The sequence below is a fragment of the Perissodus microlepis genome, chromosome 13, assembly GCF_051167445.1.
Source record: "Perissodus microlepis isolate ML-2025 ecotype Zambia chromosome 13, ASM5116744v1, whole genome shotgun sequence".
NCBI classification, from domain to species: domain Eukaryota; kingdom Metazoa; phylum Chordata; class Actinopteri; order Cichliformes; family Cichlidae; genus Perissodus; species Perissodus microlepis.
Genome location: NC_140473.1, coordinates 18,900,796 through 18,922,123, shown reverse-complemented (window position 1 = coordinate 18,922,123; position 21,328 = coordinate 18,900,796). Strand labels below are relative to the sequence as shown.

Sequence of the window (21,328 nt, the reverse complement as noted above, 5' to 3'; positions counted from 1 at the left end):
AACTTATATTTATGATAATATGCATCGCAAAAGTATGAAAAATCTCAATTATAAAAAGTTTAAACACCAGTCCGTGACCACATGATCACGAGATAAAGAAAAATGTGGGTGCCCAGCCTTCGCAATCACATAAAAACAGGTTCATTGCTGCAAGATTCAAGTGCCCTTGAATAGATTTCCATAATGAATAGCAGTAATGGTTCACTCTAGACTCTATTATTAGCTACTTCTATACGTCTAACAAGTATTGCTTCGATACTTGTTTATCACTTCAGACTGTCTCATCCTTTCTTTTATCTTTCTCATCTAACCGGTGCTGATTGAGCAGCACAAACTAATATAACACAAGCTTAACACCACTTTATTACTAGATGACTTCTGGCTCCTGAGAGAGTGTTTCCCTGATCATGATGAAAGATTTCTGACAGATCAGTCTTACTGATGAATACTTTGCAGATGTATTATAATTGTGTGTTTGTGTTAACACAAACAATGCTTTTGCTGCCTCAGAAATTTGATGCAACCCCCCCCAAAAACATCAAAACTTCAAATACTCTGAGCTGCTTTGCTGTGGGGACTTTTCTCTAGCCCAGAACATTTCTGTTTGAAGGATGCATGTAGTTATTGATTTTTTATTTTTATTTTTTGGTGTGGGGTTTGGGTATTTTTTTAATATATAAATAAACGATCCGTAATCTTGATAATAGTGTCTTTTTCCCTACTGAAACAGTGACTATGGGTTCGAGAGGCAGGTCGATGGCACCTGTGCTCCAGCTTTCTGGTTCGTTCATTCAGCAACATCTAGAGACTGCATCACAGGGGACAGCTTTCTCAACACCACAGGGTATGCTTGAGTCACTTGTTCATTATGTTTTTGATTTAATTCAGTTTTATTTGTCAATGCAGTTTACATTGCACAGTAAAGACCATCAATAGTAGAGAGATCAAATATCTCCCACCGAGCTAGCACTTGGTGGCAGTTTTCACAGGGTGAGATTTCTGGTAGAACCAGATTGAAATGATGCCAGAAAAACAAGCAGCAGATGCACAAATGTTTTTAGTTAGTTTTAAATCAGCCTTCATGAATCACCTGTTGTTGTGTTAAAATAGTAGTTTTCATACAATGTAATTTCCAAGGTTAAAAACAGATGGAAAACATGCTTGAAAGAGACGTGTGTGGAGTGGTAATTAAAAAGATCAAACCTCTGATTTTCTTACTTCAGATTAAGAGCGAGGCTTGCTTATATTTATTGCCACTATTTAACTGTCAGCCAAAATAAGCCAGCTGTATAGCACAGGCTTCCCACCACACTGAACATCACGTCACATGCTGCTTAAAAACTAGTCATAGGCTAAACCAGAAAACATATGTGGGAAATATGATTAAAAAAATATCCAGTAATAAATCTGTATGCATCAGTATCTATTCATAACAGGCTAATTAAACTCATCTAATACAGCAGTTAAATATAACAAACAGTCGTATCCACTGTCTACATGGGTTGTGCCTGCTTTTATGCTCATGCCGTGTCTGACAGTCCTTTATTTTATAAGTCCTCTCTTTTCTTTTACGAATTCTAGATATCACAGAGCTTTGTCCAACAACTGCACCGAGGGAAACCTGTTAAAGTACAGCCCCAGACAACAAAAGTGTCCCAGTCAGGCTCCCAAGGGCCTCCAGCTCTTCACCAATGAGGGAACGCTGGTAGCAACTTTGGGAAAGAATGTCACCTTCTTGGTGTTTCTGGAAGAGGTGCTAAGTTCACTTAAGAAAAAAAAACCATGTAGTTTACATTATAGGGTGAAGCTTTTAGGGTGCATGCTCTTTTATTGGTGTACTGTATACCAAGATGCTGTCATGAACATATCACAGAGGACCGAGCAGCAGCACATCAAATAAATATGCTGTGACATGATTTACAACATGACCTCATTCCAGTAGATATTAGAGAAAAAGCACACGGTTGTGTGTCAGCAAGAATGCTGACAAACAACCAAGGTTACAGCGTGAGTGACAGTATTTTCTTTTCTTTTGCAAGGGTCTTGGCTCCATGACAAGTATAACAGTGGACTTTGGTGATGGAACCGCTATATCGTATGTGAATATAAGCTCCATCGACGACGGGGTCAAGCATATCTACAGTAAAGTTGGCATCTACCAAGTTTCTGCTACAGCAAACAACGCTCTGGGCTTTGACAGGGTCGTACTCTACCTCCATGTCTCCTGTGAGTGGAAAAAAAGTAGCTTGTCCTGGATAAGCTCCTGCTAAAGCATACAAAATCATATAACGCATACAGTTCCACTTCCATGCTAGATTTATAAGCATCATTCATAATGCAATGCTCATATTAAACCTTAAAAGTTCACATGATTCACACAGTTTTTTTCTGATCTTGGTGTTGTATGATGTCAGTGACATCTTTAATACAATCAGCTCAGGCGATACAGCTCTAGCTCACAGATGCCCCGCCCACCTGCTGTTCAAACCTTCTGTTAATTGTTTACATCAGATGAAAGTTGGCTGAAAGGGAGCTAAAACAGCTTGAGGGTCTACACCATGGCCCAGTGTAAGATAAATGAGGATTATTTTGAAATCTGAATCATGCAAAGCCATGTCCAAAAATAAAAATATGGAGCTGGAATATACACGTATATAATACAGCTAACTTTGCACCAGCCTTCAAATAGATCAAAACACTTGGACTTTTGAACCTTTAGAGTGAAAAAGTGGTTTGAAAATGCACTCACGCTCCTTCTGCAGGTTCAGATCGGCTCATTAAAGTAAGACTTCACCAAAAAAAAAGAAAGAAAAAAAGCTTTGAGTGTCATTCATCCAGCGTGGGTGTGAAAGACAGCTGTTTGTTGTCTCCTTGTTGACAGAAAAGAGCGCCACTGGTCAGCTTGAATTTACCTCATTATAACAGATTCCAATAGTGGCACTTTCATGGGTGCAAAAACATCAAAACATCTGCAGACACTTGTCAAACCACTCCTGAAGCGCATTCAGCTCCATCATGCCTGTCAATGTGTTCCAGGCTGCCATTGTTGTGCCAGAATACTGTGTGATCAAATACGTGGTTTCTCTTGAAATTCGGAGCACCATGAAAGCTTTACGTTTACGCATTTTAACAAAAGGTACGACTTTGGAGTTTCTGTATTTTCCCTCTAAAGGTCAACTCGAGCAGGTCCAGCTTTCTGCTCCGTCAGTGGTCATCAAGAACAAAGCAGTAAACCTTACCACAGTGCTACAGCCCAGTGATGTGGGAACAGTCACTTATTACTGGTGGTTTGATAACAAAACAGAGGTAAGCCATACTTTCTCCTACTAAACCATGCCGCCTGTTTACTGAGCAGCATGATAGATAGTAGACAGTTTCATCTCATCTCATGCCTCTATGCCTTTTTAGCCTGTTGTGACCCTCAGTGGCGCAATGCCCTTCACTTTCTCCAAGGAGGGAACTCACACTGTTACTGTTCAGGCTTCAGTGGGCAACACTGTCCATCAAGATCAAAAGAGGGTATCAGTTTATGGTATGTATCTTTTTTATGTTACCATCATTTTCTTCACCTAATGCACTTAAGTAGCCATTCGATAATTGTTTTGCCTCTAGAAATTGAGAGTGAATAACTTGAAAACTTTATGGCTTCTGACAGCACAAAAAAAAGGGTTCAGTGATGCTTCTTTCAGCCACATCTCGTGCCATTCATGAGTGAAGGACGCTGGCTGTGTTGCAGTAGAAATTGTTTAGTTTAGTAACTACAGTTTTGATCACGTGAAAGCTCTGTAGGGGTTATGAGATGTGCCAGAAAACATAAAAGCATTGCTGCAGTGTTTCTATGATCCAAGTTTAAGCCTGGGTAAGCAAGTGAGACCAGTTCATTAAGTAAGAACTGTTCTTACTTAATGAACTTAATTCTATTTTCAATGACTTGGAGGCATTTACTTCAGGCTCCAGATGTTTTGCCTGTTGTTTCTGGAATTACAATTACTTTTGCAAAGATATTAATTTTTTATAGACAATCAACTTTATGAATTTTGGTTGTTTCTGTGTTTTATTTTTTATTGCTTGCAATTAACAATGTGTGTATAGTTTTGAATGTGTATGTGCTACTAAATTATGCAACTTATGATTGCACTGTTGTCTTTCTTGGCCAGGACACTTCTATTTTTTTCTAGTATAAATAAAGGTAATTATAAATAATGACAGAGCATTTCTTTAAATTTCGTTCACTTTTTATGCTAGTTTGCAAAGTTAATTGTACCACATATGGAACTGGCACATGAACAGGACCCATCACTCAACTTTAAATGCATGCATTTTCTTCTGCTTATCCAATTAAAGTTCCGAGCCTATCCCAGCCATCACAGGGTGAAAGGCAGGGTGCAACCTGGACAGGCCACCAGAATATCGCAAAGCTAACACAGAGAGACCAACCATTCACACTCACACCTGTGGCCAATTTTACAAAGAATTTCCAATCAACATGCATGTCATGAGCTGTGGGGGGAAATTGTACCTGGAGTGTACCTATGGAGGCAAAAGGCGAACATGCAAACACCACACAGACAGTGGATTCAAACCGAGGCCCTTCTTGCTAAACATCAGTGTTAACCACTGCACCTCTGTGCCACCCTCACCATAAACAATAAAAATACATGTAACACAGACAAAGACAGCAGAAACTCTGCACAGAATTTCTATCTATTTTCTTTTTGATATAAATTGTTTACTAACATTTACAAAGATGTACATTTTAATGAAAATACCAATTCTGGGGCTGCTCTTTCAATCTAATGAAACACTTAGCGCTATAGCAGATCTCCAGTGTGAAGCAGTTCATTTTACATTCTGCCAGTAGTACAATCAATACATTTTATCACTGCTACTCCGACTGTCTTTTCTTGTAGCAGCTAATAAACAAAGTCGAGGATTTAGCTGCAGCTAATGATGCATGCACAGGAATAAACAATGTATTCTAAAATGAAATAAGAAGGTCACCAGACCAAAAAATATATGCGAGAAACGGCACTTTTGCCAATCAGTGTAAGGGTTATTTGAAGTGTGTGAAGTGGATAATTGTTTAAAGAGGTTTTTTTTTTATGAAGTAAGAAGATTTCTGCCTATATTTCAGATTATTTCCGCTCACACGTGTTGGCATTTTCATCTAATTTGGATGAGCTGAACCCCGGGGTGTCTGAGTGGAGAGAGGACATCGCCAGAGTTGTGAAAAACTGCATGGTTCAGGTCAGTTTTTCAGCTGCTGGTGTTATAAAGGCTGTAACATGAGTAGGAATAAACTAAACTTCAGAAATCTCATTTAGATTCTGGCAATTAGCAGCTTTACACTGGTGTGGAGGAGGGAAAAAAAACTCTAGTCACTGTCTAGTGAGCTGATAACACTTAAGGTTTTGGTTACGCTACATTTGTAATGTATGCATGTGATCTTGTCAAGTGTTTCACTCCAATAGCTGCAGTGTCTTTAACCTCAGTAGCTGTGTAATTAGTCGTTTCGCTCTGAACGCTGACATAGTACATCACTCGAAATCATTATTACGAGCGCAAGCTTTCAACTGAACATGTCAAAACACTAAAGGGCAGTAAAAGTGCTGCTATGACACTTGCCTTTTGCCTCTGTGAAGAAGAGAATGACGGTGAGAGAACACCACAACCTATAGTAAAAAAGAGCCACACTGTGGTTAAATGTGCCTGGTTTTCTCTTTCAGACACTGTGGGGATGTCATCAAAGCAGCGGGTTATGTAAAAGACCTGGATACTGAGCTCTATATATATCCGACAGTAGCCCTCAGTATGAAACATTCACTTTGACCTTCTGTCTTGTCAGATATGACCACAGTTTGCACCAAGAAACTGACAGCAGACCTCTGGTTACGGCACAAATGCACTAAAAGCTCTGGCCTTTACCAAAGACTGTCATATTGAACTTGCATGTTTAACTTGATTCGTGCATTATACCTCGACAGTGACTGGTGCTTAGGCAAATGATATATGAAGCAGAAAGCAGAAAGAATTTACTCGTTAATACAGATGACCCCCAAGGATCGTATTTCAGGGCCGGAGTGCACACTATCACCTCAAAGTGTGTCAGTTCAAAAACCTTTTTTAATGAGGTTTTGTTGTTATTATAAAAGGTCACTGGAATCAGTGAGGATCAGCTCCTGGTCACAGTGCTTCCAGGGCTACCAACTACAGCAGAGATTTTCATTGTACCTGAGAAGAGGCCAAGTGACAGAGCCATGGATGAAAAGTGGGCACACCTGGATCAGGTACTGTCTCATAAATCACTATAACGGTCCTTGACAGATACTCAGTACACTTTGGTTTTCTGTAATCCACAAAAGAAAATAAATAAATACAAGAAGCTGAGGAGTTAAGAGACCGTCTCAGGAGAGAACATCTCAGGAGAGTGCCTCCTTTCCTTCAGAGTGTCATACAGGATTGTTGAGCTATCAGTATAAGCTAAGTATTAAAAACATATCTTTCTATCACTGCAGCTGTCTAGCAGGCAGGAGAGGACCCAAAAGTAGCACTCTAAAAACACCACATAAACTCACTGACTGGACTGAGGACATAAATACACATGAGGTAACAAGAGGACAGGCCACAGGTGTGAACACAGGTGACACTAATCTAGACAAATAAGACAAGGGAAGCAAAACTGAATGTGTTAGGAGACTATTGAAGTAAAACAGGAAGTAAGATAACCACAGAGACAAAACTAAGACTCACAGGCTGGACACCAGGACCGGGGACAAGACAGACTGAGGCTGAATCACAAAACTCTTGATAACCTAGAAAATAACATTCGGAAACCAGACATCATTATCTCCTGCTTTCAAAAAATACAAACCCAGACGAAAACTCAGAACAGTTTCTGTCACCACAGGGTTGCATCTTGCTTTGCAGATACACAGAACATTGTATTTACCATACCATAGTCTTAAGCTAAAGGATAAAAATGAAAGTGGTCTGCAATTTTTTTTTCACCACACTGCCTCCTGCATTGATTTTTTCCCCCTGAGAAACTCTTTGCATAAATTTCAGTGCACACACATTCAGTTTCTCATATATTGCTGCAATCATCCTTAATTATCTAAGATTCTTTCTCCAATTTCCGATTGATGTGGAGCATCAAGCTGTTTTTAGTCCTTGGTTATATGTATTGGAGAAGTGTTTTAAGGAGAGTTACATCTTAACTTCACTTTCTCTCTGTTTGTCCACAGTACTGGAAGTATGTGTGCGCTGAAATGAAATTGTATTTGCACAAATTCCCCCTCTCTTATCTCTGACTACTGACTATTATTTCCTGTTTCCAGTTTTTCTTTTCTTTTATGTGTTTGACAGACAGAGTCTGTTCTGCGAGAGACTACCTAATTATTATCCAATTATTTTATGCTTTTCTTTATTACTTCTTAAAATGTCTTCTGCCTTCTTTGGTGCCACAGTTTCCCTTTTTTTTTTCATTCCAATCATCAACTTGGGAGACTTGAAACTTGTTCTGGCAAGGCAATACATCAAAATGAGCATAATGTCTGCTCTTATTTTTGTCAGAGTTACATTATAGTTGCATAGTAACACAGTTTTAAGTGCAGCTTGACTTGGAAAGTCTGCACTCCATCACCACCTAACATTAAGGTTAACTCTGACAAAAATAAATGCAGACGTGATGCTCATTGTGATGGATTACCGAAGTCAGCCAAGTTTAAAGTCTCTGAAAATGCATTTTCATACCATTGTGAAATGAATGGATGCCACTGGCTGCTTGGTGGTGAGGAAAAATATGATGTTATGCCTTGGAAAAGGTCAGCCGTAATGAGGACTGTACATTTTTTGTGGTAATTGGGCTAAAGCATGCACAAACTCTGGTGTAGTCCATCAAGTGAGAACTCGGTGAATAAGAGGAATGTGTTCCATATAGGCTCATTGTTATTATTATATAGACACCATAGGCTCTTTTCTTACACGAGTCCAATCTTTCAGTAGCATCTCAATAGTCTGTCCTCATGTACTTTCTTGTTTTTTGAGTATACCCCTATTTAATCAGTATTTCTCTTCCTTATCACACTTATTGTTTCACAGAACCTCCAAACTGATTTTAAATCTGTATCACTAAACTGTTAATTATTTCAGTGTTTCCACAGATGCATATTGTATTTCAGGCACTCCTAAAATGTAATACTTTATGTCAACACTAGAGGGCAATGCCTTCCCGTGTAAAAGCACTGAAGCTGCATCCATCAGCGCACTGAAATAACACTCAGAGTACCTCAGAATGTGTAATTGGGCTGACAGTCACCTCTGTGAAGTTTTGAGACTTGCATAAACCTTTGGGTAACGATAACAACTTTATTTTAAGCCGCCCGGGCTTCGTGGTTGTTATTTTCTTGCTGTAAAATAATATTCCTGGAAATGTATCGCGCATCATGTTCGGAAAAACTATCACATAGGTAAACAAAGCAATAAAACAGAGATGTTTTTTAAAGCTAGACAAGCTCATTTATTCATAACGGAAGAGACTGCAATGTATCACAAGTAAACATAATTTTGCTGGCTCACAGTCAGTCTTGAACTACGTTAATAGGTATTTAATTACATTGATGCATCATATAATTGGCACCATCGAGAAAGGAGACAATCTGGGGCAGGCGGCCGGGATTGGGAATTAAAGAGATGTATTTATCTAAAGCCTGTCTGATTACCTGGCAGAACCTCACAGACAATAGGGTAATAAATCTTCAGTTCACTGTTCTCATCTCCAGTGAATGACTTGCAATGTGGAGGCACTGAGTGAGCGCCAACACATACACATGTGCATCGATGAGTGCATGTGTGGAGGAGCTTATTAAAATGTGTAATAGATTTACTGACCCTGATATGCCACTAGAACAAAAAGTAATTATTCATACTGTGTAGAGCGGTCTAATTTTAACCAGTGGAAAGATTTTAGAAAGAGCGAGATGGAATTAGTGAGGCATGGCTAAGGACTCAAATGGGCACTGGGAAGGCATTTTGGTCTCTTGCTAAATGACTGCTTCATCAAGGTGTGAAAAGCAGGGGAACTTGAGTCTCTTCAGGGAGAAAAATTAAAACAGCAATTTTAAGATATTAGAACACACTTTGATTTCCAATAATGTTGCCTCGCTGAACCTATAAATGGGCAAATCACATTCTCTTTAAAAGGAAGCACGACAAGGAAATAGTTTGAAAAACTCCCCGCTGTGATGGAAATGGCAGAAGATTATTTTTTAATGTCACCGCCACACCATAAGCAGAACACCTGGTTACCTGATAAGGTTTTTTTTTCCCCACCATTAAAGCCTGTTAGGTTTCAGTGCAGCAGGTTTGGTTTTCCCTGTGTCACATCACCATTTGCTCCTCTTTAGAAGGAAGCAAAAACTCTGATTCATAATTCAAGCTGTTGGATGGAATGGCTGTGGTTGAAATATTGATGACTGTGAAATATTCCTCTACAGCTGCCGCTAACTGAGCCTTCTCCGCTCTGCCACTTCTCGTCATAGCTTTCTCAGGTTCTGCTAAGTGCTCTGAACCAAGACCTCATCCAGTTCACACTCAAACCGGGGGTGCAGGTAAACGTGTACGCCACACGGCTGTCTCCAGGTGAGCCTGCTGCATCTGTCACACACCTACCTGAACAAATGGCAGGCAGTCTGATCCATTTTTGTTAGAGATGTGTTCCAGGCCCCATTTCTGGGGTCGTGTCGGGGCCAGACTGTGTGCGGTTCTTCTAGTTTGAGGCTGAAAATGAGATCTACATGTGAACGAGCCAGCTTTCAGCCTTTCAAATGCTTATTAAAAATTAAACAGAAGTCTGGAAAGTACAGCTTATGTATTTTGTCATATTGTTGCATTTGTTTTCCATGTTCTCTCTGTTTATACTGCGCTGACTGATATTTAACAGAATTGCTATATAATCTTGGCCTGCATATGTGCTCATTTTCTCCATCTTTCTGCTTCAAAGCTCCTCTCGTGGACAGCAGTGATAGTGGCCACAGCGGCACGGCGGTCATCATGCTGGTGTCAGTTGTCCTGATGGGCCTGGCTGCCTTTGTTATATATAAATTTAAAAGGTACAAAATACTTGGGTGACAGAGCACAGTCAGAGAAAGATAAGTTAGGCGGAGTCATGAAAATAAGCCCTCTGATTTGCAGACGCATCCATGAAGTTGTCTGTGATAAGATACGTTATTGCTTTGTTTGTTTGTGTGTATTCGCACGGCCCTATTTAGGGTTGCTCCCATTATCTAGAAGCAAGCACCTAACTGCCGAACTCCTAAAACTTTCCAGAAGTATTCAGACTCCATATATCTCTGAGTTATGGACATCCACGACACAATAATAGCTTGAGAAATAAGACAATTCCCCTCTGTCTCAATCTGCAGAATATTACAGGGAATGACAGGCTAATCAATTCTCCCAGAGCGCTGAATGGGTGTCAGAGTCCTGCAGTTATCAATATTCATCTATCTGACAATGTGAGGGTTGACCTTTCAGAAATGCTAAACACAGCTATCCAAGGTGAGGCATACTCTGCAGAATGGCAGGAAAGGTTGAGAAGATGAATCCTGAGACAACACACATTATACAGTGAGGGACATACAGTAAATAGCATCCTCTGCTGGAGGTAATCCCATGCCAATCACAGGGGGATGGTTTTGTTCGTCAGTAGTTTGTGGAATTTTACTCATTATAAAGCAAACACTGCTGAACTTTATGGATAGTAATTACTACATTAAGAAATCAACTTTGAGTTCTTAAGCTCCCCCAAATGTCACAGCACCAGCTGCAGCACAAAAACACAAGGGGGTGAATCTGAAATTAGAAATGCAAGATGTTAGTTTTAAGCAGAATTGGGGATGCATCTGAGGGGATGAAAAATTGATTGAAAAGTGAGGTGAACAATATGAAAAGTGAGAGAGCAATGCCCAGTGGAATGCAAAATGCCCTAGTTTCCAGCTTTCAAGCAATCCTCTCCCATCCTTAACAGTTAAAAATAGTGCGTGACACATTATGCCTAGTGAAGGCATTAGTGAAACAGACCTGATGGCAGGTTTCCATTAACTTGCTTCCCCCCCCCCCCCCCTTGTGCACGACCTGCAGGAAGATCCCAGGCATGAACACATACACGGCAGAGCAGCCTGACAAAGAACAAGAGGTCATCCCGTCAGTGACCTCCATAGCTGTCCCAAACCCTGAGGGGGACAAGCTGACCGCACTGGATCACGTGGATGTACAGCTGGACTCAAAAAGCAGAGGTGTGTAGCGCTTTGTTAAAGCTACAGGCTTTATTCAGGTTTATTTTTTTCAGCTTGTATCAGTTTTTTAAGCAACAAAATAGGTGTCATCTTCCCAGGCAGCCAAGCCGGCGGTGTACTTGTCACTAAAACTGCATAATTACTTACCTGATACAATTGAGGTAACTGGAATTTTATTTGTAGTGCTAAGAGCAATAACAAAAATGACATTTAGAAGATTCGTTTCTTTCCTGGGACATTATCGCCATTAATTTGGAGATCCCACAGAAAGCACTGTCAACAGTTTTTTAAATTTTTTTATTCAGAATGAACTATAAAACACTGTGAAGAAGCCAAAAAGGGCACACTTACTTTATGGGCTATAATTGAAGGGAGCAAATGTAGACTTTGGATAATGAGTTCAAAGAGGATTATCCTGGTGGAATCTTCTGGACAGTCATGGCAGGATCGAAAGTGAGAGTTACTTAAAGTGGAAATTCACAGAGAAACTGAAATAATGAAACTGTGCAACATAAATCTGGTATTTCTTGTTGACTAGTACGCTCTTCCATTAAGAATCATAGTTTTGAACATGTACATTGACAAATGCATGATGCTACACCTGATACATTTTTATTGTATGATTCCCAGAAGACGTCTTGTTTGATACTGTATGTAGCAGTGTCTTCATTAAAGATGAACCAAATGTTTGGCAAAAAAAATGACTAGCCACGTGCTAGGAAATCAGAAAGCTATATCTTAATCGCGACATGCTAAAACTGTGTTCACTGAAAGGCATCGTGTCTTTATTTGTAAATAATAAATATTTGAAACATTAAAGAAAGTTGTCGCAGTCAGGAGCGCTGGCCACAAGTTAAAGCTCGCTGACTTGATATTCGCTTACTGTTAAGTGCCAATTCTATTTTTCCTCCCCGTGTATTGTCAGACGAGTTGCCAAGACAGAGTTATTATTATGTGTTATGTATTTATGTATTTGCCAGCCTGACTTTGGCACAGTGAGGTATTAGCACGCACAGGTAAGCGAAGCACAACCAAGTGTGAGCTAAAGTGATGAGAATGTCTCGGTGAATTATTTGACCCAATAAAATAATTAGTACAGCTGCAAAGAAGCAGAGTGGTGAAAGCATTTTCATCAAGAAATATATATGAAGTTCCGGTTGATTTACCTCCACGCGTAGCTAAACAATCGACCCATCCAAGATAAATGTGTTTGCCTGCAAAAATACACCCTCATGTAAATAGCATACATAAAATTCCTCCCGTGTCGCTTTCCTTTCTTCTCCCTCGCCAGGCTACCTGCCATCTCACACAGACATCAAGCTCTCTGATGAAGCACCCCATGTGTTTTAATGTTGAGAGTCTATGACCGACTCGAAAGCAATACATCTTCTTTGGCAGTTACTTCCAGCAAGCTATGAAACCACGGTCACAATGAATGGTCTCGAGTGTTTTGCTACCCATGCATGGATGGACCAGTTCACACTGTGCTGCCTAATCCCTCTGAGGAGACTGTACAGATTTATACTTGCTTCTTGAAAAGGAACACTTTTTGACTGAAATACTTGTATTTTTGCAAGGACACTGATCTTTTTATGTAAATAATGTACATCCATAATGGAAGAAGTCTCAGCTGGTTACAGCTGCGCCTGCCCAAATATGAAAATATCAAATGGGAGTGATGTGTAATCATATCTCAAAATATTCTACCGTTTCTGTTTTTGGACTTGTGTTTGTGGAGTTTACTTTATTTAACTATGCGGAAATAGCTTATCTGAGTAAGACAGTGAGGGAAGCAGATTCATTAAGCTCTGTACAATCAGTAAATCTTATCAGGAGATTCTCATCAAATGAAAGCTTGCAATATCCAGGAGATGAAGGAGAGCTCCTAGTCCCAGATCTGTGTATTCCATCAAGCCTGCCTCTGTGCCGCTCAAAATGTTATAATATGTGTCATAACAAAAATAAGAACAGAAGATTATAGTAGATGGGTATGCACAGCAGATGAAAATCCGAGCAAACCCTCTTGTCTAGTAGACTCAAATAAGTCATTTTGGTGACAATGAAGGCAGCGGAATGAATGCTAACGTCATAAATGTTACCTTGCTTTGACGCGAACAACACACTAGTGCTCTAAATCATTGTTTTGGGCTATTATTGCAACGGTAGTCTTATATTTGATTGTCATACGGTCAATTTTAACTGTTGCACAAAACAGTGACTTTTACACTTTGTATTTATTCATTGCCAGAAGCATTTCTGGTGTATTCGGGTTTCTATACAGAGAACAAAATGTAAATTTTCAGAATAATAACACTGCAGCAGACACTCACTGTAATGCAGTAAAAAAAGTGCTAAATTTACACTTTAGTTATTAGATCAAGGTTTATTTTCAGTTTGTCGCCTCCTTGACACAATTATTACTTACTTTTCATATTTTCTTTGAACTGCTGGTACTGTGAAGGATGTGGTGCCTTTTTATAGGAAAAGAGTGAAACTGTGGATTTTTGGATTATTGTAATTCACTTTTTATTTACTCTGGACTGTTTATGATATTAAGATGATACCGACATCTACACATAGCATTTCCTCGGTTTACTGCAATGCACGGGAGCCTGCAGTCTGTTTAAGGTTTACCCCCAAGGACTCGGCGGACAAAAGCCTGCAGATTTGTTCATCTCGTTCGCTGCAAGGGACACAGAGATAGAGAAGACATATCTCCTGTCAACAAGGCTCAGCCTACACACACTGCTTTGGTCAGCTGCTGTCTCTTTGGGATAAGTACTAAAGTTCTTCTTCATCAAACTTTTCTTTTTAAGTGTTGTCAGCATCATATGTCAGTAAGACAAATTGACTAGAGGCTTCTCCATACTTCTTCCCTCCAATCCTCCAATTGAGCCTGAAGCATAAATAAACTCGTCTTCAGACAAACTCTCATCTCTCATCTGAAGATTTTTTTTTGTGCTTGTTATTTATTTAACAACTATTTTTTGTTAAGTCCAAATAATTAACCTGTGAATACGATTGTGAACATATTTGCATGACCTTTTTTTTCTATTTCAAGCTACCTAAATATGTCTTAGGTAAAAAAAAAAAAAGAAAAGAAATGTTAACAATGTGAACTGGAAAATGTTATGTTTCTCAACGGGCTAGACTAATCATTCATTATAAGTGATGTGATTATTCAGTGGGTTGTTACTGTGTTTTTCATTTGATCTTGCAGAAGTAACCATAATTACATAAATAATAAAGAAGAAACACAAAAAGGATTGCAGTGTGGCTGCTATATTTCTGTTGTTTAAACCACGTAGTTAACTCGCAGGCTATGCAAAGTCAATCAGCAAGGCTCATGAGGAGCAAAAGTAAGGCTCTACCCTAGCCGACTGTGAGTCTATCACAAATTGGTACTTTTGATTGATAGGCACGCTCACATTGTAGAATTAGTTGCTTCTTCTTCTTTGTCTCTTAACAAGTGTTGCTTAGCATGCCTGAAGTTTCAGTGCAGCCATTTGCATAATACAATGGGGCAGAGCGAGAGGACAATGAAAAGCACCAAGTAGCCTGGAGTGATTCTAATGGGATAGTTCCTTGGCTCTCCCACTGTGCAACAAATTAATTATCCCCTCTCCAGGAAATCAACACACACACACACACACACACACACACACACACACACACACACACACACACACACACACACACACACACACACACACACAAAATCAACAAGGAAGATTTTCCCAGTCTGGGTAGCACCTTGAATGAAAAATGTCCCACAACAATAACCCACAGCAATATTGTGTTAGCCACAGTGTGAAATTGATGAGCATGTTTCCTTTCATTGAGTGCTACATTACAGTGTCTGGCTGCAGCGAATCATCCATTAGTGATTGTCACCGTTCAATTTGATTGTGCACTGCCGAACATCCCAGGGCAGTTAGAGAAAGGCCTTGGTGTTAATTCAGACTGAGAGCAGGAGCGAGAATAAGACTCTCGGGGCGTTGATGGCTGTTGGAGTGATGAAGATTGGTGTGCGATATGAAGCCGTTGAAGTGGCAAACAAAATGCAAAACACAGAAACAAGGTCCTGGTTGCTGCAGCTTTGTATGTGAAGACATATTTCAGCCAATCACACAAAAGTGTTTTATGCTCCAATCTCACTGTCTTTCACATTTCTTTTGTAACTCAGAGAAGAAATCATACTAATACTCCCGTACTAACATCTGCTTTTCATCACTTGACCACAGCTGTAGTAATTGTTCCCATTAAAAAGAAACCAGCTATAACTGGCAACTTGAATGATAGAGTGTTAGAGGTAAAATGAAGCTCAGTCTAAATGTCAGATGGGAATCTTCACATGGGTGTTATCACACTTCTGCCCATTAAATCTGACTTCAGAGCCTCTGTGGGATCATTAAAAGTGCTGTGGTGAGCCTGATACACTGGCTGCTACATGGCACCTGTGTTTCAGATAAGGCTGTGGTGGTGCTGCTAAAGAGAAGCTTCTCGAATCCTTTGGTTTTTAGGTTTGTGTCATGACAACCCCAACATTTTTTGTAAGCACTGCGAACCATTTCTTAATCTTACATGTTCCACTGTTAGGCTTACTGTGGGTGTATGCATAATACAAAACATAATTCCATATAAAAATACATTTATTTTGAACAATTTCAAAATGGCAATTTGTTCACAGTAAGAAATGTGATTCCAAACAAGACGATTTTATATAATTGACAAAAAGGAACAATATCATAGAAGTTTCATGTTTCATGCACAACTCTGGGCAAATGCACAACTAGACTATAAGACAAGGTGTTTAATAGTTTGTTTAATGTGTCAAGTAAAGTTTAAAATCACAATGATATATATATATATATATATATATTTATATATACAGTACTGGCTCACCCCAATAAAAGTCTTTTATAGTCTTTTATCACAGATAATTAGGGCATGCTACTGTAAAAAAAAACCAAACGAACAAAACAAACAAACAATGAAATTAAAAAAAGTGGACATACATCTTGCTGTGAGACTTAAAATCAAGGAAAGACACAACTGCCTGCTCAGTGGGCTGCCTTAACGACAATGTATGAAGATGCTAGTGTACAGATTTAGATTCCATCTTATTCTATGTACATGTTGTCGATATTTCCCCTTGTAAGGCCAGACTTTCATGATGTTGTATACCATATTCTGAGAAACAGTCATTGAAAGCACCATGTTATCTAACAGAGCAGAAACATACATCCCTGTCTTATACTCTTTACCAACAGTCACACATGTATGCATAAGCATTATATCTACAACTCAAAGACCTCTAGTTTTAGGATGGTAACGTTTAGCTTGAGCATAAAGTTTAAGAGGTTAATAGAATAAATTATATGATTTAAAAAAAAAAATCAAACAATCTATTATATTTTTGTCTTATATTATAGTCACACTCAGGAAAACAGTGACGTGAGCCAAAATTACTGAGACTGTGTACAATGATGATCTTGTCACCTGAAATGATTGTTTCAAAGACAGGGACCAGGTTTGCAACCACTCGCAGTCAGTTGCCTTTGGTGGATGAAGACAGCAATAAAACGGCAAAAAGACGGAGTCAGTCTGCTATCAGTCTGCTTTCAGTTTGAATGTAGCTGGCTCTACATACACAGAAATTCACATTAAACGGAAATTCACACAAACTATTTACAGAGTTCAGCCAGAACCTCATAGATCTGAAACAGAATTTCCTCCACAAATAATGACATCATTGCTGCAAAATGACAGAGATGGTCAGCAACCTTGCTTTCATATAGAGATATAACCAGAATACAACTTGTTGGCAACCAGTTGAGTCATGTCTCCTATTTCAAAGAGATGCGCCGCAGATGAGTTGTGCTCATTGGTGCAGACTGACTCAGATTGATTGCATTGTGTTGCAATCTGTGTTTATAAATTAGACTGCAGTTTTATGCAAACCTTTGCTAACCGGTCTGAAGGTGACTGCACTCAGTCTGAGTCAGGCCATGATTGTTTAGAGACAAAGGTTGAAGGTGTTGCATGCTCAACTTCTGCTTCTTATTTGCAATTGGTCGCCAAATGCAAAAAAAATCTGATGCAATCACAAGGCCACCACCCATTTTTCATAGTCATAATGGGGTTGCAGTGCTAGTTTTATACTAGTGCGACTGAACTATTATGAAGGAAGAGCAGAATGTAATCTGCCCCATCATGCAAGTCTTTGTTGGATGGGTTGACTATCCATTAAAGCTGTGTCCACACAACAAGTGATTCTCAGCAGTGCTGTGACCAGAGACCACAAAGTCAACCTCAAGTGACTATAGATAAAAAAAAACTGCTAACAAAGCAAAGTGGACAAGTCCAAGATAAACTTTTCTCAAAATTGAGGCAATCGATTGAAGTGACTACCAGAGAGAGCACAGGATGCCGGTGATTGACTTACAACCTGGTAATCAATACATTAGAGCATAACCGAGGCAACCAGAGCCTGGAATGATCGCTAGCAACCAACTGTTGGTTTCAGATGCATGAATTGCTCCCTGTGTGGACACGGCTCTTCAGGATGTAACAAAGAGGAAAAAATAAACAAAAAGTATGAATAAAATAAAATATTGTAATTGACAGAGTTGATCATTTTTAGTCAAATTAGTATGATAGAGATAAATATGAATGCAGCAGAACCTTTTTATTAGATGGAATCAGTATTTTCCAGCCTTGTTTAGTAGTATTCTAATATTCCCACAGGGCTGTCCTTATGACAACTACTGAGAAATCAATGTCGAGTTTACAAACTATAGTAAAGCCTATCCATCCTCTCTCTAGTACTAACCTCTCCATTAATAATATCCTCCTTCTTATTAACATTATACCCATATATTCCTAACACTGTTTTCTCTAGAAGGGCACCTACCAAAGCTTCCGGGGTATTTGTTTTCTAGTGCCCAGCCATGTGTTTCCCAAATACTATACAAAAGGAGTAAAACAATATTTAAAGCAGCACAACATCATCTGAGTATTCATAATATTGATAATGTTCATATTAGCAATGTAGGATCCATGGCATGTGGTAAAGAGCGAGGGAGTCTTGATGCCACTTACTTTTTGCTTGTTGCTGCACTTATTAACACATTTCAGCATTAACTGTCCCCAAACTAGAGGCCCTGTAGTCTGGCTCAGTGGATTCATCTTTATCATCTGGTATTGTAAACTAGATGCTTATTCTATCCACATGAATAAAAAAAACATGTCTCGGAATGATAGCAGCTATTGGCGTGAAAACAAAGAAAAAAAAAGACCAGTAAATAAAACTATTTCAGCACAGTTGAAACACAACAATCAGTACTTACTCTGTAACAGAGCTCATGTCTTAGACATTAGTACAGTTTGGAAATTCCCTTGTAACAATTCTCTCCATATTTCTGCCAAGTCCACCTGAAAAAAAGAAGAAGAGGTGAACAAATTATTAAACTGAGTAAATAAAATAGCAGGGGACTGCTGTGGCATGATTTGTTTTTTTTGTGTTTTTTAATTAAATGGCTTGTAGAGGCTTTTATATTTAATTGCATCATTCATGCATTTTGCCTGAAACACACTAAAAGAACATGGCTTATCCGAGCAGGCTGAGCTGGTGATGACGGTGGGCTGATAAGATACAATCGCCGTGACAAGTGGGGTCATTCAGATCGTGCAGACACTGGCTTATTCGAAAGTTGAACTTCAGTGTCTCAAACATCTCAGTTCAATAAATTCAGCCATTTGTATAGAGCAGCCTGAACCTAATTTCATGTTCATCCTCATAAGTAATAACCTGCAATAAATTCATTAAGGTGGAGGCCTGGCTGTCAGTTCAGATTTACAAAAGACATACTGATTTTTTTTAGCTTTAAATTAATCTTATAAGAGGGATGTTTTAAGACTAAAACTTGTGTAGCCTGCAGCAAATTGAGTATTTAATATAAAAGATAAAATGAGCTTTAAAATTGAGATCGGAGTTCTAGTGCTTTTTAAAATGAACCAGAAACAGTAACTGTATATTAACTAAAGTGAGCTCTTTCACCTCTATAAAGCTAAAAGCACAGCTCAAAGAAATGAGCAGAACACTTGATTGTCACAGTATAACACAGTCGGTTAAACATCAAGTTTATCAGTCTGTTCAGTTAGGAAGCATAAACTATTGTAAATCCATTTCACCTGCTTTGGTAACAGTGAAAGTGACAACAGGTTCACTGGAGAGGCAACAACAAGACAGCTGCTAAAAAAGGAATGTTTCTGCAGGAGGTGGTCACAGACAGTTGCTCTCTCCTTATCCCTCCCGACTGATTTTTCTCTTATTTTGCTTTTTATTAGTGCCCTTGTCACTACTGGTAGCATGAAACAATACCTGCAGCCCATTCAGGCTGCACAGGTAGCTGCCCCAGGATGGCGCATCCATACATGCCATCACAAAAACTTTGGTGTATGTCTAAGGACAGTCTCAAGATTGTGGACATGATACCAAAAGACTGGCTAATACATGCAGAGAGGTGGACAAGACCGAAGAAGGGCATCAACCAAGAAGCAGGATTGGCCTCTCCTCCTGTGTGTGCGGAGAAACAGAGGGAGCACTGCCAGAGCCTTACAGAATGACCTCTAGTGGGCTCATTGTGCATATTTCTGACCAAACTGTCAGGAACAGACTACGGGAGACTGGGATGAAGGACTGAAGTCCTTTAGTGGGACCTGTGCTCACAGCCCACCACCGTGCAGCTCGGCTGGCATACAACAAAGAATGCAAAAATTGGCAGTATCCACCTCTGATCCCCTGTTGGCTTCACAGATGAAAGCAGGTTCGCTCTGACAATGAGTCAAAGAGTCTGGAGACACCATGGGAAACTTTATGATGTCTGAAACATCATCCGGCATTACAAGTTTTGGCGTGGGTCAGTGATGATCTTATCCTTATCCTTGCAAGGTCATACAGACCTGCATACACAGACTGCTGTTTGGTACCAGGAGGGAATCCTCAGAACTTTTGTCAGACCTTATGCAGGTCTACATTGCTCTCATGTGTCCAGAGGGCATTTAAAGCAGTGATACACTGACTGGCTCTCATATTCACCAGGCCAGGGCTGATGATCTTTTCAGACATGTTAACTTCCATTTCTATATCAAATGATTCTTATTCCAGTTAGGTTTTGTTTAAAATCTAGATGGTTCTATTTTATTTCAGACCAATACATAACAAACATTACCAATGAAGCTGCAATAAACCATTTTTGTGGCTGCTTTGGAAAGCAAAAATAATTAATATACATATCCTTTCAGATTTATGTGGCCAATTGTTTTTCAGCAAACATGTTACTTTGCACAACCAGTTGTTACAAACTAACACGATCCCCTCTTTCAGCTCTGTGTTTGGTCTCCTATAAAGTTTTTATAGCTGCAAAATGTCTCAGTATTTTTGCCATCTAACTTTTAATCTTGACTACTTGCTGTTTGGTGCTGAGCTGCTGGTGTTTTTAGAGCTTTTTCACAATAACAGTGGACTCAACATGCTAGTTGCAGATTGCATAGCTAAGGTTAAGTCCACTGTAAAGCCCTGCAAAGCTGAGGGGAGCTGCAGAGTCAGAGGTTAATTCTCTGTAGGTTCATCAATAAGAACACCTTTCAAACTGTCCTGTCACATTGCCTTTTGACACACTATTATTAGAAAACAACTCAGAATCAATTTAAGGATGTCACTTAAGAGTAACGATCAATGGAGCACATGCAAAAGAAAACACACTCGAGACTGATAGCTGTGACCAATTATGTAGCCAAATGAGAGGTGCTCTTCAAAAGTTACTGCTTCAGTGTTTTGTCTCTTTGACCAAGAGATTACATTTGATACTCCTACACTGAGTCTAGTGAATTCAGGTGTAATTTTTGGAGGTTACATGCAGTGCAAGCCTCATCCTCCTTTCAAAAACAGTTTCCTTTTTCCTCATACAGCATCAATTTTGTACGTACAAATGCTAATCAGAGAATTCTAACTTGTCTTCCTTAGTTGA

At 39.3% G+C, this 21,328-nt stretch overlaps 2 protein-coding genes across 2 annotated transcripts in view; one reads left to right on the top strand and one right to left on the bottom strand.

The window, feature by feature from the left end:
* The window catches only part of LOC146375044 (VPS10 domain-containing receptor SorCS1-like), a 48,985-nt gene extending 34,425 nt beyond the window's left edge, over positions 1 to 14,560 (top strand). The window contains exons 17-27 of the mRNA XM_084947755.1: positions 731 to 844; positions 1,582 to 1,753; positions 2,040 to 2,226; positions 3,173 to 3,306; positions 3,409 to 3,532; positions 5,135 to 5,247; positions 6,153 to 6,287; positions 9,540 to 9,639; positions 10,001 to 10,109; positions 11,140 to 11,294; positions 12,586 to 14,560. Of these exons, the coding sequence (XP_084803881.1) occupies positions 731 to 844; positions 1,582 to 1,753; positions 2,040 to 2,226; positions 3,173 to 3,306; positions 3,409 to 3,532; positions 5,135 to 5,247; positions 6,153 to 6,287; positions 9,540 to 9,639; positions 10,001 to 10,109; positions 11,140 to 11,294; positions 12,586 to 12,644 (1,402 nt within the window). The 3' untranslated portion in view covers positions 12,645 to 14,560. The remainder of the gene's footprint in view (positions 1 to 730; positions 845 to 1,581; positions 1,754 to 2,039; positions 2,227 to 3,172; positions 3,307 to 3,408; positions 3,533 to 5,134; positions 5,248 to 6,152; positions 6,288 to 9,539; positions 9,640 to 10,000; positions 10,110 to 11,139; positions 11,295 to 12,585) is intronic.
* A 1,368-nt stretch (positions 14,561 to 15,928) lies between these two features.
* LOC146375043 (VPS10 domain-containing receptor SorCS3-like) overlaps positions 15,929 to 21,328 on the bottom strand; it is a 52,235-nt gene continuing 46,835 nt past the window's right edge. Inside the window, exon 27 of the mRNA XM_084947754.1 lies at positions 15,929 to 18,731. Within this exon, the coding sequence (XP_084803880.1) occupies positions 18,667 to 18,731 (65 nt within the window). The 3' untranslated portion in view covers positions 15,929 to 18,666. The remainder of the gene's footprint in view (positions 18,732 to 21,328) is intronic.